Source organism: Bolinopsis microptera, chromosome 13 (assembly GCF_026151205.1).
Source record: "Bolinopsis microptera isolate Bmic1 chromosome 13, MBARI_Bmic_1.0, whole genome shotgun sequence".
Lineage (NCBI taxonomy): Eukaryota > Metazoa > Ctenophora > Tentaculata > Lobata > Bolinopsidae > Bolinopsis > Bolinopsis microptera.
The window spans coordinates 337,555-352,024 of record NC_087084.1 but is presented as its reverse complement, the minus strand read 5'-3'; the positions used below and the strand labels follow the sequence as shown (position 1 = coordinate 352,024).

General features: G+C 44.0%; 2 protein-coding genes and 1 long non-coding RNA gene across 3 annotated transcripts in view; 1 reads left to right on the top strand and 2 right to left on the bottom strand.

Moving 5' to 3' along the window:
• The window catches only part of LOC134825079 (uncharacterized), a 33,518-nt gene extending 25,637 nt beyond the window's left edge, over positions 1-7,881 (bottom strand). Inside the window, exons 1-9 of the mRNA XM_063837207.1 lie at positions 7,798-7,881; positions 5,485-5,543; positions 5,089-5,175; positions 4,492-4,607; positions 3,745-3,852; positions 2,769-2,957; positions 1,951-2,118; positions 1,674-1,768; positions 1,351-1,498 (exon numbers count right to left, since the gene is read on the bottom strand). Coding sequence (XP_063693277.1) covers positions 1,351-1,498; positions 1,674-1,768; positions 1,951-2,118; positions 2,769-2,957; positions 3,745-3,852; positions 4,492-4,607; positions 5,089-5,175; positions 5,485-5,543; positions 7,798-7,826 — 999 coding nt within the window. The 5' untranslated portion in view covers positions 7,827-7,881. The remainder of the gene's footprint in view (positions 1-1,350; positions 1,499-1,673; positions 1,769-1,950; positions 2,119-2,768; positions 2,958-3,744; positions 3,853-4,491; positions 4,608-5,088; positions 5,176-5,484; positions 5,544-7,797) is intronic.
• LOC134824867 (transmembrane and coiled-coil domain-containing protein 3-like) overlaps positions 1-14,470 on the top strand; it is a 200,989-nt gene that overhangs the window by 52,433 nt on the left and 134,086 nt on the right. The window lies entirely within an intron of this gene.
• LOC134824707 (uncharacterized) lies at positions 8,973-10,296 on the bottom strand. Its single transcript, XR_010161461.1, has 2 exons — positions 10,218-10,296; positions 8,973-9,057 (listed from the first exon to the last, which is right to left on the bottom strand). It is a non-coding gene; the product is annotated as an uncharacterized LOC134824707 (long non-coding RNA).

The window sequence follows — 14,470 nt, the reverse complement described above, 5'->3', positions numbered from 1 at the left end:
TCCCTCTCCCTCCCCCTCACCCCTCCCCTTCCTCCCCCCTCTTCCCCTCCCTCTTCCTTCCCTCACCCTCCCTCTCCCTCCCTCTCCCTCTCCCTCTCCCCCTCCCTCACCCTCCCCTTACCCTTCCCTCTCCCTCCCCCTCACCCCTCCGCTTCCTCCCCCTCTTCCCCTCCCTCTTCCTTCCCTCACCCTCCCTCTCCCTCCCTCTCCCTCTTCCCCGCACCCCTCCCTCACCCTCCCCTTACCCCTCCCTCTTCCTTCCCTCACCCTCCCACTCCCTCCCCTCCCTCCCCCTCTTCACCTCCCTCTTCCTTCCCTCACCCTCCCCTTACCCCTCCCTCTCCTTCTCCCTCTCCCCCGCACCCCTCCCTCACCCTCCCCTTACCCTCCCCTTACCCCTCCCTCTCCCTCTCCCTCTCCCTCTTCCTTCCCTCACCCTCCCCTTACCTCTCCCTCTCCCTCTCCCTCTCCCTCTCCCTCTCCCTCTCCCTCTCCCTCTCCCTCTCCCTCTCCCTCTCCCTCTCCCTCTCCCTCTTCCTTCCCTCACCCTCCCCTTACCTCTCCCTCTCCCTCTCCCTCTCCCTCTCCCTCTCCCTCTCCCTCTCCCTCTCCCTCTCCCTCTCCCTCTCCCTCTCCCTCTCCCTCTCCCTCTCCCTCTCCCTCTCCCCTCCCTCCTCTCCCTCTCCCTCTCCCTCTCCCTCTCCCTCTCCCTCTCCCTCTCCCTCTCCCTCTCCCTCTCCCTCTCCCTCTCCCTCTCCCTCTCCCTCTCCCTCTCCCTCTCCCCTCCCTCCCCTCCCTCCCCCTCTTCACCTCCCTCTTCCTTCCCTCACCCTCCCCTTACCCCTCCCTCTCCTTCTCCCTCTCCCCCGCACCCCTCCCTCACCCTCCCCTTACCCTCCCCTTACCCCTCCCTCTCCCTCTCCCTCTCCCTCTTCCTTCCCTCACCCTCCCCTTACCTCTCCCTCTCCCTCTCCCTCTCCCTCTCCCTCTCCCTCTCCCTCTCCCTCTCCCTCTCCCTCTCCCTCTCCCTCTCCCTCTCCCTCTCCCCTCCCTCCTCTCCCTCTCCCTCTCCCTCTCCCTCTCCCTCTCCCTCTCCCCTCCCTCCTCTCCCTCTCCCTCTCCCTCTCCCTCTCCATCACCCCTCCTCTCCCTTACTCCACCTCCCTCTCCCTCTCCCTCACTTCACCTCCCTCTTCCTTCCCTCACCCTCCCCTTACCTCTCCCTCTCCCTCTCCCTCTCCCTCTCCCTCTCCCTCTCCCTCTCCCTCTCCCTCTTCCTCACCCCTCCCCCGCACCTCTCCCCTCCCTCCTCTCCCTCACCCCTCCTCTCCCTCACTCCACCTCCCTCACCTGAATATTGTGCCCTTTGACTATGACGTGTATGATAAGATCGTCCTGTCCATTAATAGAGATATCTGTACAGGAGCCAGTAGATGTGACCTGCACTGTCGCTCCGTCCTTGTAGCCAGTAGAGTAACAGTGCCGGGGTGTGTTCACTCTGGGGAGAAGTATTGTTAACCTGGTTACCTGGTTATTTGGTTACCTGGTTACCTGGTAACCTGGTAACCTGGTAACCTGATAACCTGGTAACTTGGTAACTTGGTCCATAAGGAAGGGGGATCCTCTACTATTATATTGTAAAGTCTGTTCAGCATAACACTACCTCCTCTAACCTGAAGTAGATGAAGTCGTAGTGGTTCTCATCCCTGATATTGAAGGCTACGCCCACGTGTCCTCTATTATTGCTGTTCATGAATCCTGCCAAACTCTGTAATATGTGGTCATTAAAGCTTTAAATATGTTTAAACTGTCTATATTTAAAGAGAGGTAGTACTACCGAAAGTAGCAGTACTTCTAACCCATGACTTTTTTGGCAGGTTTTTTAACAGTTAAAACCAGTCTCATTATGAATCAAGGATAAAACATTTCCTTGTGTTTAGGAAACCGAACCTCAAGTGTCATCTTGAAGATGTAAGTGCTAGTCTCTGGCAGCTCCTTTCCTCTAGAAAGAGTAGAATTGTAAGCAGCTGTACAAAACTCTGGGAGACGCTCTGATCCGCTCGTTATTGTTTTGTAGGTACCCCACGTACTTACTGCCTTATTGCTACAGTCGTGGATCTGAGGTTATCACTTGTTGTTACTTTGCTAACCTGGTAAACGGGGGGCAACACACTTGTTTGTGCTTTTGTTTACTCTTCGGGGAGAACGAAGCATGAAATTACAATGTAACCTAGTAACCTAGTAACCTAGTAACCTAGTAACCTAGTAACCTAGTAACCAAGTAACCTAGTAACCAAGTAACCTAGTAACCAAGTAACCAAGTAACCTAGTAACCAAGTAACCTAGTTACCTAGTAACCTAGTAATCTAGTAACCTAGTAACCTAGTAACCTAGTAACCTAGTAATCTAGTAACCTAGTAACCTAGTAATCTAGTAATCTAGTAACCTAGTAACCTAGTAACCTTGTAACCTAGTAACCTAGTAACCTAGTAATCTAGTAACCTAGTAACCTAGTAATCTAGTAACCTAGTAACCTAGTAACCTAGTAACCTAGTAACCTAGTAACCTTGTAACCTAGTAACCTAGTAACCTAGTAACCTAGTAACCTAGTAACCTTGTAACCTAGTAATCTAGTGACCTAGTAACCTAGTAACCTAGTAATCTAGTAACCTAGTAATCTAGTAATCTAGTAACCTAGTAACCTAGTAACCTTGTAACCTTGTAACCTAGTAATCTAGTAACCTGGTAATCTAGTAACCTATACTCACGTTCCAGTAGCGCAGGTTCTCGAAACAGGAGAACTCCTCCGGTACTAGCACTTCCACCCTAGTCCTCTTACAAATGTAGCCGTGTTGCGGTCCGAAGGGGTGATCCATTCTGGGAGGTCCTGAGTCGTACCAAGCCCCGTTATCTTTTACAATGGTGTAATCCTCGTTCTTGTAATTGTTAGGCTGCCCCTGTAGTTGTGGGTTTATGTTTACTTTATATTATATATATATATTATACTTTATATTAATAATACTGTTAATATACAGGGGGCCATAAGTCAGTGTGCAAACTTTGTTGTTACTGTCTGGTGAAAACTTAGTTAGACTGTGGTTCTGGAGTCCATCAAGTAATGCGTGGTTGTTAACCTGGTAACCTGGTAACCTGGTAACCTGGTAACCTGGTAACCCGGTAACCTGGTAACCTGGATACGGGCAATTCTGTTCATCTTATCGACTTATAATACTGTTAATATACAGGGGGCCATAAGTCAGTGTGCAAACTTTGTTGTTACTGTCTGGTGAAAACTTAGTTAGACTGTGGTTCTGGAGTCCATCAAGTAATGCGTGGTTGTTAACCTGGTAACCTGGTAACCTGGTAACCTGGTAACCTGGTAACCCGGTAACCTGGTAACCTGGATACGGGCAATTCTGTTCATCTTATCGACTTATAATACTGTTAATATACAGGGGGCCATAAGTCAGTGTGCAAACTTTGTTGTTACTGTCTGGTGAAAACTTAGTTAGACTGTGGTTCTGGAGTCCATCAAGTAATGCGTGGTTGTTAACCTGGTAACCTGGTAACCCGGTAACCTGGTAACCTGGATACGGGCAATTCTGTTCATCTTATCGACTTATTAGTTAGTAAGCACATAGATAGAGGTTTAACTCACAGTGAATGTGTAGTTTAGGCTTACCTTTAATTATATAAAGTTGGTATCATTCAAAAATATTACCCTTGTAATTACTAATTAATTACCCTTGCGTAAGAGCTGAAGTTTACTTCTGTACCATCCAAGTTTTTGTAACTTCCTTCACGATCTTTATCAGTTACTCCTATCCAAGCATACCTTGACCTGATGTGATCCTGGAGGTAGTTTATGTAAGCTGGGTAATTTGGGGGGGGGGGGGGGCACTGAGCTGGGTAATTTGGGGGGGGGGGGGGCACTGAGCTGGGCAATTTGGGGGGGGCACTGAGCTGGGTAATTTTGGGGGGGAGGGGGGCACTGAGCTGGGTAATTTGGGGGGGGGGGCACTGAGCTGGGTAATTTGGGGGGGGGGGGCACTGAGCTGGGTAATTTGGGGGGGGGGCACTGAGCTGGGTAATTTGGGGGGGGGGGCACTGAGCTGGGTAATTGGGGGGGGGGGGGCACTGAGCTGGGTAATTTGGGGGGGGCACTGAGCTGGGTAATTGGGGGGGGGGGGTACTGAGCTGGGTAATTTGGGGTAGGGGGGGCACTGAGCTGGGTAATTTGGGGGGGGGGGGCACTGAGCTGAGTATTTGGGGGGGAGGGGCACTGAGCTGGGTAATTTGGGGGGGGGGCACTGAGCTGGGTAATTTGGGGGGGGGAGCACTGAGCTGGGTAATTGGGGGGGCACTGAGCTGGGTAATTGGGGGGGGGGGCACTGAGCTGGGTAATTTGGGGGGGGGGCACTGTAGAGCTTGGTAATTAAAATAAAAGGGTTTTCATCGAAATCACTTTTGCATGTGGTATCAGTACATTACCTTGATAGCAATGTTTTCATGTACACTGTGTATAGAGGCCAGGTCCCCGCCCCACATTTTACAAGCCTCCTCTGCTTCGTATACACCAACGTGGTGTGCCACACTCATGTACTCATCTGTAAATGATACAAATTATCACGGGGGGGGGGGATCATACACTTAGTACTGTACGTGACGTTGGGGTGGTGGTCATATTTTCTTCCAAAACACAGTTAGAGCTTTTGTACTAAGTGGTGGGTCTGCAGGCACGTAGCCAGGGGGGCTACGGAAAAAATTGAACCCCAGAAAAAAATAAGCCCCCTATTCCCCATGGTCATGATTGCAAAACCTGGTTATTCTTAATCGCTAAATTTTTATTTCTTAAAATTTTTCCGGGGGGCTGCTCTTATCTCCCCTAGCCCCCCGCCCAGGGCCTCGCCCCCCAGTGAGTATAATTTTCCCATTTCCCAATGTTTAATGAGCTGTTTAAAGCAATTTATGGGTTGGTATCTTATTTTATATACCAAAACACAGTTAGTACCGTGATTTCTCAACAGTTAGTACCGCAAAGTACTAATTAATATTTCCCGTATTCGAAGATGACCTCCTCTTACTTACATTTCCCGTATTCGAAGATGACCCCTTCACTCCTCCCATCTTTAAGGTCCGGCATTTCATCTTCTCCCAAATCTTTATCTTTATCACCTGTACAGAACTCTTTATATTACCGACAAGAGAAACTATCATATATATATAATATATATATATACTACAAGAGAAACGCTATTGTCGGACGCGAGGAGAGTGAGGACTCCTCAACTACATTAAACATATTCCTTCTGTAACGTCCTCAATAAATGTAAAATATTTGTTGAGTTGTAATTAGTTTAAAACTATCACACTTATCATTGCTCCTTTTTATCTATTTTTAATACAATGAGATGACCCTTGATAGCGATCATTATAGCAGATAATTGAAGCGTTCTATAAAAAACATAAACCGTTTCTTTTAACCTTGAGAATATTTTCTCCCTCGATCTCTTTTCTTCTTTCTTCCATCAGTTAGCGTCACTCTGAGCAGTGTACTTGCGTTAGTTTATCTTCTTAAATGGTAGAATGACCTTATATGGTAGTGTAACTATGGTGATATTACTTTATATAATGGTAGTGTAATTACTATGGTGATATTACTTTATATAATGGTAGTGTAATTACTATGGTGATATTACCTTATATGGTAGTGTAACTATGGTGTTATTACTTTATATAATGGTAGTGTAACTATGGTGATATTACTTTATATTATGGTAGTGTAACTATGGTGATATTACTTTATATTATGGTAGTGTTACTATGGTGATATTACTTTACATTATGGTAGTGTAACTATGGTGATATTACTTTATATTATGGTAGTGTAACTATGGTGATATTACTTTATATTATGGTAGTGTAACTATGGTGATATTACTTTATATTATGGTAGTGTTACTATGGTGATATTACTTTACATTATGGTAGTGTAACTATGGTGATATTACTTTATATCGTAGTATCGATAAAAAACTGACTCAAAGTATCAAATAATACTATTAGCTTCCTCCCTGTGACCACGGGTTTTCTACTTACTTTATATCATATATATATATTTAGTTATATGGTACAGTAAAACTCCGATTTACCGTACCTCATCTCACAAAATGTTTGAAAATACCTACATAACATTTTCAGCTACTTATCTATATTATATTTTAAACTTGGCGAAATCTCCCGGTAACGGTATAAAAACACTGTAAATTGACCAAAAAGTGACCCTCCGTTGAACTTGAAGACAAATTCAGCTCGCAAATGGAGTTATAAACTCGAGATTTTTAGTAAGGTTGCAGAAAAAGAAAATGCAAAGGGCATAGCATTCTTAGAATTTTGATTTAGGCTTTAGATTTTTTATAAATAACGTCAGAAGTGAGGGAAAATAAACGTTAGAATAATGGTGTTATTTCAGCGAAGCTTAGCAAACCTCAAAAGATTGCTCGTGCATGCAAGCAATTATCATCAACTAGTAAGAATACGTGAAGTTTCCAATCAATAAGCCCGAAAAAAATTGAATTTAGACCCTGTTAAATTTTGTCCGGAATACGTCTAAAATTTGTACGAAATACGCGCGCAGATCAAAATGTATTGTAAAAAATCGTTCTTACTCCACAGTGGAAATCGAAATACGCGAATTTTCGGCGACAAATACGTTTGCGTATGCATACGTATGCTTGAAACGCTACGTATTTAACAGCATTGTTATTAGGAAAGAAATCATAAATCCAATTTTTTAAAGCCGGGATAGTCTTCAGATGTATTGCCTAAAAACATTTTATAAACTTTTAATTTGATTACTCTCATCTTTTCATAACAACTTTTGTTTTTAAAAGTAGAAAAAGGGAAAACATTCTGAAATTAAAATCATCGGCAGCATTTTAAGTAAGTATTCGATTTCTAGACCGACCTTAAATTATCAATGCTATATTTATTTTGATTCCCATCACTGTTTACCACAATCCCCACTAATAAGCAATATTTATACTAATCTATATTGGTAAAAGGGTAATGTAACCATGGTAATGTAACTATGGTAATGTAACCATGGTAATGTAACCATGGTAATGTAACCATGGTAATGTAACCATGGTAATGTATTATGTAACCATGGTAATGTAACCATGGTAATGTAACCATGGTAATGTATTATGTAACCATGGTAATGTAACCATGGTATAGTGACCATGGTAATGTAACCATGGTAAAGTGACCATGGTAATGTAACCATGGTAAAGTGACCATGGTAATGTAACCATGGTAAAGTGACCATGGTAATGTAACCATGGTAATGTATTATGTAACCATGGTAATGTAACCATGGTAAAGTGACCATGGTAATGTAACCATGGTAATGTAACCATGGTAAAGTGACCATGGTAATGTAACCATGGTAATGTAACCATGGTAAAGTAACCATGGTAATGTATTATGTAACCATGGTAATGTAACCATGGTAATGTAATCATGGTAAAGTAACCATGGTAAGGTAACCATAGTAAAGTAACCATGGTAAAGTGACCATGGTAAAGTAACCATGGTAAAGTAACCATGGTAAAGTAACCATGGTAAAGTAACCATGGTAAAGTAACCATGGTAAAGTAACCATGGTAAAGTAACCATGGTAAAGTAACCATGGTAAAGTAACCATGGTAAAGTAACCATGGTAAAGTAATGGTAAAGTAACCATGGTAAAGTAACCATGGTAATGTAATGAGTATTATCTATTTGACAACTTACACCAACAATACTAGCAATAGAAGCCTCATCTTTATCTGCTGCTGTGAAGAGATAAAAACGCGAGAACCTTGAAACAACTGACTAACAACTAACTTGTAGCAGTTTTAGTAATCTCTGGATAAAAGTAAACCAATCACACCACTTCGCGGCGATTCAGTCAGCCTATGTAGCACGTGAGCAAATATCCATAGCACGTGAGAAAATCTCTTTAATCTTATTTGTAGGATTTAGGCAGGTATGATCTGATGTTACAGCACAGAATTGCAGAAGCTCGGTACGAGAAGAGGGAGTGATTTCCATTGATTCTGACAGTAAGAGGGTGATAATCTCCTTATATGGGAATCACGTGACAGTAAGAGGGTGGGGTCCCTCTCAGAGTGCGGCGAGTTCCTCTTCAAGTAACCGCTCAAGTCAGCTACCTATAAAGCTATAAACTATAACCTGTGATTTCTGTAAATTCTGTCAGCTCGAGATGAGTAGATTATCTGGATCAGTGATTACAGAGAGGGGAGGGGCTGATTACTGGATTATTGTAACAATTACCAGCCCCCTCCCCACTAACTATTGTCTAATTGTGGTGGATGGTTCTTGACATATTGTTTCTATTATTGAACCTGTTACTAACACGTACTGTTGGAAGTTCAGAACAAACACTTCCATTTAACGGTTCAGTGTGAATTACAAAGATTACAAAGAGTTCAATGTCTCGAGGGAGGGGAGGGGGTTAGGGAGTGTTAGGGCTCCCCTAGACCACGTTTAATTTGTTTGATCCGTTTATATTTGATTATAAACTTTTGAGATTAATTAAATTTTATAAATTGTTCTAGACTGAGAGTTGAAAGCAATTAAAACACGTTTATTTCAAAATGCAAAGAATGAAAACCACTGATACAGATTAATCAAACTAATATCGCAGCCCACCGCACAACCACTTTAAGTGTAAACAATCTCCTTATAACGGCATCACGTCATTTTATAATAAAACCACTAATATCGCCACAGTTACACTACCACATTAAGTAATATCGCCATAGTTACACTACCATATAAGGTAGTGTCAAGAATTTACAATAAATCCTCACTTTCACAAACTCTCTCTCCACACACTATAAAATAGTTATATCACTTTTCTGTCCACTTCTCCGACAGATAAACTTTGGCTATCTTCCATTTCCTCCTCCTCTTCTTCTCTCAGATTCATTGTCTTGTCCACGTTATCAAAACTAAAACTTTGCTCTTCTGATAGCTCCACTCCCCAGCCTGGGATTTTGTTGTAAATTTACCATATACGGTAGTATTACCATGGCAACACTAATTTATACGGTAACATTACCATGGCAACACTAATTTATACGGTAACATTACCATGGCAACACTAATTTATACGGTAGTTTTACCATGGCAACACTAATTTATACGGTAGTATTACCATGGCAACACTAATTTATACGGTAGTATTACCATGGCAACACTAATTTATACGGTAGTATTACCATGGCAACACTAATTTATACGGTAGTATTACCATGGCAACACTAATTTATACGGTAGTATTACCATGGCAACACTAATTTATACGGTAGTATTACCATGGCAACACTAATTTATACGGTAGTATTACCATGGCAACACTAATTTATACGGTAGTATTACCATGGCAACACTAATTTATACGGTAGTATTACCATGGCAACACTAATTTATACGGTAGTATTACCATGGCAACACTAATTTATACGGTAGTATTACCATGGCAACACTAATTTATACGGTAGTATTAACATGGCAACACTAATTTATACGGTAGTATTACCATGGCAACACTAATGTATACGGTAGTATTACCATGACAACACTAATTTATACGGTAGTATTACCATGGCAACACTAATTTATACGGTAGTATTACCATGACAACACTAATTTATGCGGTAGTATTACCATGGCAACACTAATTTATACGGTAGTATTACCATGCCAACACTAATTTATGCGGTAGTATTACCATGGCAACACTAATTTATACGGTAGTATTACCATGACAACACTAATTTATACGGTAGTATTACCATGGCAACACTAATTTATACGGTAGTATTACCATGACAACACTAATTTATACGGTAGTATTACCATGGCAACACTAATTTATACGGTAGTATTACCATGGCAACACTAATTTATACGGTAACATTACCAAAGAAACACTACCTTTTACGGTAACATTACCATAGCAACACTACCTTATAGGGTAAAATTACCATAGCAACACTACCTTATAGGGTAAAATTACCATAGCAACACTACCTTATACGGTAACAAGGTTATACCACCATAGTATGTATATTGTACAATTTTTGACCTATTGCATCACCTATCACCTTGGTAACGATACCATATAAGGTAAATATTACACCTACCGATGGTTTGCTCAGCCTCCTGTTCCAGGGTTCTAGCTGCCACTAAATTCAGCAGACAGAGAGATAACACAAGTTTGATAGACCCCATCTGTAGGGGGGCTCTGTCTCCTAGCTATCACTTAGTGAGGGAGGGGCTGGTTAGTGAGGGGAGGGGCTGGTTAGTGAGGGGAGGGGCTGGTTAGTGAGGGGAGGGACTGGTTAGTGAGGGGAGGGGCTGGTTAGTGAGGGGAGGCTGGTTAGTGAGGGGAGGGGCTGGTTAGTGAGGGGAGGGGCTGGTTAGTGAGGGGAGGGACTGGTTAGTGAGGGGAGGCTGGTTAGTGAGGAGAGGGGCTGGTTAGTGAGGGGAGGGGCTGGTTAGTGAGGGGAGGGGCTGGTTAGTGAGGGGAGGGACTGGTTAGTGAGGGGAGGCTGGTTAGTGAGGAGAGGGGCTGGTTAGTGAGAGGAAGGGGCTGGTTAGTGAGGGGAGGGGCTGGTTAGTGAGGGGAGGGGCTGGTTAGTGAGGGGAGGGGCTGGTTAGTGAGGGGAGGGACTGGTTAGTGAGGGGAGGGGCTGGATAGTGAGGGGAGGGACTGGTTAGTGAGGGGAGGGGCTGGTTAGTGAGGGGAGGGACTGGTTAGTGAGGGGAGGCTGGTTAGTGAGGGGAGGGGCTGGTTAGTGAGGGGAGGGGCTGGTTAGTGAGGGGAGGGACTGGTTAGTGAGGGGAGGCTGGTAAGTGAGGAGAGGGGCTGGTTAGTGAGGGGAGGGGCTGGTTAGTGAGGGGAGGGGCTGGTTAGTGAGGGGAGGGACTGGTTAGTGAGGGGAGGCTGGTTAGTGAGGAGAGGGGCTGGTTAGTGAGAGGAAGGGGCTGGTTAGTGAGGGGAGGGGCTGGTTAGTGAGGGGAGGGGCTGGTTAGTGAGGGGAGGGGCTGGTTAGTGAGGGAGGGACTGGTTAGTGAGGGGAGGGGCTGGATAGTGAGGGGAGGGACTGGTTAGTGAGGGGAAGGGGCTGGTTAGTGAGGGGAGGGGCTGGTTAGTGAGGGGAGGGGCTGGTTAGTGAGGGGAGGGGCTGGTTAGTGAGGGGAGGGGCTGGTTAGTGAGGGGAGGGACTGGTTAGTGAGGGGAGGCTGGTTAGTGAGGGGAGGGGCTGGTTAGTGAGGGGAGGGGCTGGTTAGTGAGGGGAGGGACTGGTTAGTGAGGGGAGGCTGGTTAGTGAGGAGAGGGGCTGGTTAGTGAGGGGAGGGGCTGGTTAGTGAGGGGAGGGGCTGGTTAGTGAGGGGAGGGACTGGTTAGTGAGGGGAGGCTGGTTAGTGAGGAGAGGGGCTGGTTAGTGAGAGGAAGGGGCTGGTTAGTGAGGGGAGGGGCTGGTTAGTGAGGGGAGGGGCTGGTTAGTGAGGGGAGGGGCTGGTTAGTGAGGGGAGGGACTGGTTAGTGAGGGGAGGGGCTGGATAGTGAGGGGAGGGACTGGTTAGTGAGGGGAAGGGGCTGGTTAGTGAGGGGAGGGGCTGGTTAGTGAGGGGAAGGGCTGGTTAGTGAGGGGAGGGGCTGGTTAGTGAGGGAAGTGGCTGGTTAGTGAGGGGAGGGGCTGGTTAGTGAGGGAAGTGGCTGGTTAGTGAGGGGAGGGGCTGGTTAGTGAGGGGAGGGGCTGGTTAGTGAGGGAAGTGGCTGGTTAGTGAGGGGAGGGGCTGGTTAGTGAGGGAAGTGGCTGGTTAGTGAGGGGAGGGGCTGGTTAGTGAGGGGAGGGGCTGGTTAGTGAGGGGAGGGGCTGGTTAGTGAGGGGAAGGGCTGGTTAGTGAGGGGAGGGGCTGGTTAGTGAGGGGAAGGGCTGGTTAGTGAGGGGAGGGGCTGGTTAGTGAGGGGAGGGGCTGGTTAGTGAGGGGAAGGGCTGGTTAGTGAGGGGAGGGGCTGGTTAGTGAGGGAGGGGCTGGTTAGTGAGGGAAGGGGTTGGTTAGTGAGGGGAGGGACTCGTTGGTAAATTATAAAACGCTAGTATTTAATTTAAACAATTTTCTGACAAATTGGAACGTTTAAAATCGTCACTAAACTTGAGCTGCCTCTTGGCTGTGATGTTTGTAGTGAGGGGGCTGCCCTTTCACAAACATTTGCCCTGGACAGTTACAATCCTCAAACTGGTTGTTTTTATAGCAAATCTGAACAATGTGATCTGCAGATGATGCTGCTAATCTACATAACAATGTGATTTTGCAAATCCGTTAAAAATATAGCGCAAAATATCGACTCACCGTGGACCAACCCTTTGTTGTTACGTGGCGTGAATACTGTGCTCTGATTGGTTAGTCCGTCTCACGTGATGTTAATACTGTGCTCTGATTGGTTAGTCCGTCTCACGTGATGTTAATACTGTGCTCTGATTGGTTAATCCGTCTCACGTGATAGCGTGTGCCTGATATTTTGAGAATAGCGTTATTTTAGAGCTAAGCTTTTCTCGGACCACTCGTATGAATAACAATGTCAAGTTGTAACGGTGATCCTTTGAAAAATGTGCTGTGTTTTTATTTAAATCTTTGTGTTCGTCACAATATAATGCAAAACATACACTTCACACTCAAAACAAGATGTGACTTCCTCGGGCGAACATTAAAACATCCTAAAGGCATAAAATCTAAACAAACAACAACCTGTTACGTAGTTAGTTAACAACTTTATATCTATTGAGTGAAATGATATCTGCCTTCGACGAATAAATAAAATAATGCCCTGTTAAGTAAATCAACGCTACATATTTTAACAATTCCTACTTTCCTATATCAAAATTTTTTAGCGTATCGTTAAAATTATTATCTACCTTATCGGACCTTATTTGGACGGACATTACTTGAACGCTGGAGGCCCTAGCGTTCATCTTAATGTCCGTTCAAATAAATTCCGTTCAATTAATGTCCGTCCAAGTTAAAGTCCGTTGAAATTTTTCAAACATTTTTCCATTTCAAACTTTTTGTCCAGAATATGACAACTTTGAGAACTTTATTGTGCCGTAAGTTAACGACGGAAAGGTTCTCCTTGGTCTGCCGGAGGCACAGAAAACTCTACTACTACTATACTACAGCTAGTATATGATGTTTTCAAGGGTCACTTGACGGAAAAAAGTCAACGAAATTTATATGGCACTCAACAACATAGTTCATGAACTAGTCCCCGCCAACATGACAAACTTGTTGATGTTCCAGCCTCTAGATATTATGGGTAAATCGTGTTGCCAAGGACATTGTCCGACGTTGTTATAGTTCATATTATTCGGGGGCGGTAATGAAACAGTGCTAGGAAAGCTCCACGTGATGTTAAGGTTAACTTTAAGTTGTCTAAGATAAAACCACTTCACGCCGAATGGCTTGTAAAAGTAAAACACTGAAATGCAGGACCGGGGTAGTTTGATAAAAAAAAGGTTTCCATAAAGCTAGAAATCACTGATGCTTTGATTCACGATGTCAATCCTTCGCATCTCGCCGATCTGCATACGGTTGCGAGAAGCATTATTTGATGCGCGCGCGACCCAGTAGTGCATCGCGCTACAAACTGATGCTTTAAGCATGGACTATTTCATGCACGAAAACCCATTTGATGAAGATGATATGTGATATTAGACACTGATCATGTACACATTTTTAAACATGTTTATTGCTTAATGACTTCTTTTCTTACTAACTGTATAAAAAACGGATTTAAAAATCATTTGCTGAAATTTAAAAAACGTCAAAAAAACGTCAAAAAAACGTCAAAAAAATTCGGATTTTGATGGTTTTGAATGCCTTCGAGCGTTCATATTAATGTCCGTTCATAATTATGTCCGTTCATGTAATGTCCGTCCAAATAAGGTCCGATAAGGTATATACAGGGTGCTCCAAAAAAAACATGACCTTTTTTATAGAGTTATTTATAGAGTAATTAGAAAAAATATCTGATCTTCCTGAAACTTTCCAACTAGTTAGTCTTAATCTCTTTCGAAGAGTACTTGAAAAGTATTTTGGAATCCGTTGGATACTTTTCCCACAAAAGGCAAATTCCTGGAAGACCAATTACAAAATCTTTGCACGAATTGAAATTTCTCATTCAATTAAATAATTTGGGGCCATATTGACATAGGGGTAATATTAGGATGTCAATTCATGTTGGAAAAGCCAGTGGGACATTTTTTAAACGTTTTCAGACCCCATTAAAGCTTTCCAGCTCCATGATTATTTGGCATGATGCCCAAATATGGGGATGCAGACCTTGAAAATTGGTGTTACGGCCAAACGATACATTTTAGAATCAAATGGA